General features: G+C 40.6%; 1 protein-coding gene across 1 annotated transcript; it reads left to right on the plus strand.

Annotated features, from left to right (window-relative positions):
* Positions 1-279: 279 nt before the first annotated feature.
* LOC113780483 (cytosolic sulfotransferase 1-like) lies at positions 280-1,171 on the plus strand. Its single transcript, XM_027326281.1, has 3 exons — positions 280-322; positions 427-625; positions 823-1,171. The coding sequence occupies exons 1-3, from the start codon at positions 280-282 to the stop codon at positions 1,169-1,171; spliced, it is 591 nt and encodes a 196-aa protein (XP_027182082.1).
* Positions 1,172-2,317: the final 1,146 nt, after the last annotated feature.

Below are 2,317 nucleotides of genomic sequence, written 5' to 3' on the forward strand. Positions count from 1 at the left end.
TTCTAAAATGAATAACATTCTGCCCCAAATCACAAAAGACAGAGGTACACGTAGGAAGCTTGTTTGTTAGCCCTCAATCAGCAAGTATAGTATTTTTGTTTATCAATCTCAAGACTATAAAGATTGAAAAACATTTTAAAACGATCGAAAAGTATAGAATAAGGAATTATTGAGGTGACACCGCAACATCCCATTATTAAACTAGTGCAAATTTTGATATGTGATGTTGTTGGATTCAAGAAATCCTGACTTGCTAATACCGATCCATTTTACTTTCCCATGGAAGAAACGCCAGTATTCGCTCCTTCATCCTCAACCAAAGGTATAGAGAAAATGGATGAATTTCAAGAATTGCTACAAAAATTCCTAAAGAAGTAAACTGGGATGGCTGTTGGCAATGCTATTACAACAATTTTTGGTGTCCAGCAACAGTTCTTAAATCCACAATCTTCTTTCAAAGAAACTTCAAAGCCAAGGATCGCGACATTATCTTAGCTTCCATGCCTAAATCAGGCACCACTTGGCTAAAATCACTAAGCTTTAGCATCATCAACCGCAAGAAGAACTCAATACTAAAGGGCCCTCTCCTCACCACCAATCCTCATGAGCTTGTACGTTTTCTGGAGTATGATTTATTTCTGGAATGTGAAAAACCTGATCTTGAGGCCTTCTTATGTCCAAGAATTTTCTCAACACATCTACCATGCCATGCCCTTCCTAAATCAATTTTGAATACAAAACGTTGCACAATTTATATACGCGGAAACCCTTTGGATCAGTTCATTTCTCACCGACACTTTTTGCTTGAAAATCGTGGTGAAGATCAGCAAAAGCACTTTCCATTGATGAAGCTTTTGAATTATTTTGCAAAGGCATATACCCTTTTGGACCCTTTTGGGATCATGCTGAGGGGTATTGGAATGCAAGTTTAAATGATGTTCAAAAGGTGTTGTTTCTCAAGTACGAGGATCTCAAAATAGATGCAACTTCTCACGTGAAGAAGCTAGCAGAGTTTTTGGGATTTCCTTTTTCGCCAAAGGAAGATGAAAATGGTGTAGTTGAGGAAATTGTTAGGCTTTGTAGCTTAGAGAATCTCAGGAATTTGGAGGTGAACAAGAACGGTGGTGTTAATACTCTAGCTACTAAGTTTAAGGCTAGGATCTCAAAATAGATGCAAGTGCTTTTGATGATCTTCACCACGATTTTCAAGCAAAAAGTGTCGGTGAGAAATGAACTGATCCAAAGGGTTTCAGCGTATATAAATTGTTATAACAGATGTAGCGGAACAGAAAAACAAACAAGAACAACTTGAGGGAAATCAGATTTTATTAGGGTTGAAATCGGAATAGTTTACAGACTAAAATAAGGTGTATATATATACAACCAAATGGACTGGACCCAAAAATAGGCCCAAAACAAGACCCGAAATAAAACAGACACGGTAACTAATATATACCGTAAGCTTCGGGGGCGTTGCCCCCGAACCCCTACCGGGGGCAACGCTACCCCCCGGACCCCCCAGCCGGGGCGTGTCGCCCCCTAGACCCCCGACTCGCTGATCGGGCAGCGAGACCCCTGAACAACTCAGCGAAGGTCGAAAATCTAATTCAAGGCATCTCAACAAATCTCCATCTTGACTTGAATCTTCCCTGAAAAAGATGTAACAGACGCACTAATGAAGTGCCAGATGTACTCAGAGAATTATCTCTAAGTACCATCAGAATGCCCATAAGAGCCATCAGAAACTCAGGACATTTAGCAAGTCCAAACAATGTTTGAACTTACTATGAGGAACCGGCTTGGTGAACATATCAGCAAGATTGTCAGCCGTACCAATTTTCTTCACCTTGATCCTTGTCTCGGATCTTAGGAAATGATATCGGACATCAATGTGTTTAGTCCTCTCGTGATGGACTTGATCCTTGGCTAGACATATTGCACTGAAACTATCACAATATATATTAGCCTGATCCTGATGTAGGCCAAGATTTCCAACTAGTCCTTTTAACCAAATTCCCTCTTTAGCAGCCTCCGTTAGTGCCATATACTCTGGTTCAGTAGTGGACAGAGTCACTGTAGGTTGTAGAGTTGCTTTCCAACTAACTACAGAATGTCCAAGAGTGAAAACATAACCAATCATCGACCTCCTACCATCAACATCTCCAGCATAATCAGAATCTGAATAGCCTGTAACCAAACACTCTGTATCACCTCCATAGATGAGACCAACATCAGATGTACCCCTCAAGTACCGAAAAATTCGTTTCACGGCCAGCCAGTGCTCCTTCCCAGGATTAGCCATAAATCTGCTAACAAC

The sequence above is a fragment of the Coffea eugenioides genome, chromosome 8, assembly GCF_003713205.1.
Source record: "Coffea eugenioides isolate CCC68of chromosome 8, Ceug_1.0, whole genome shotgun sequence".
Classification (NCBI taxonomy): Eukaryota; Viridiplantae; Streptophyta; class Magnoliopsida; order Gentianales; family Rubiaceae; genus Coffea; species Coffea eugenioides.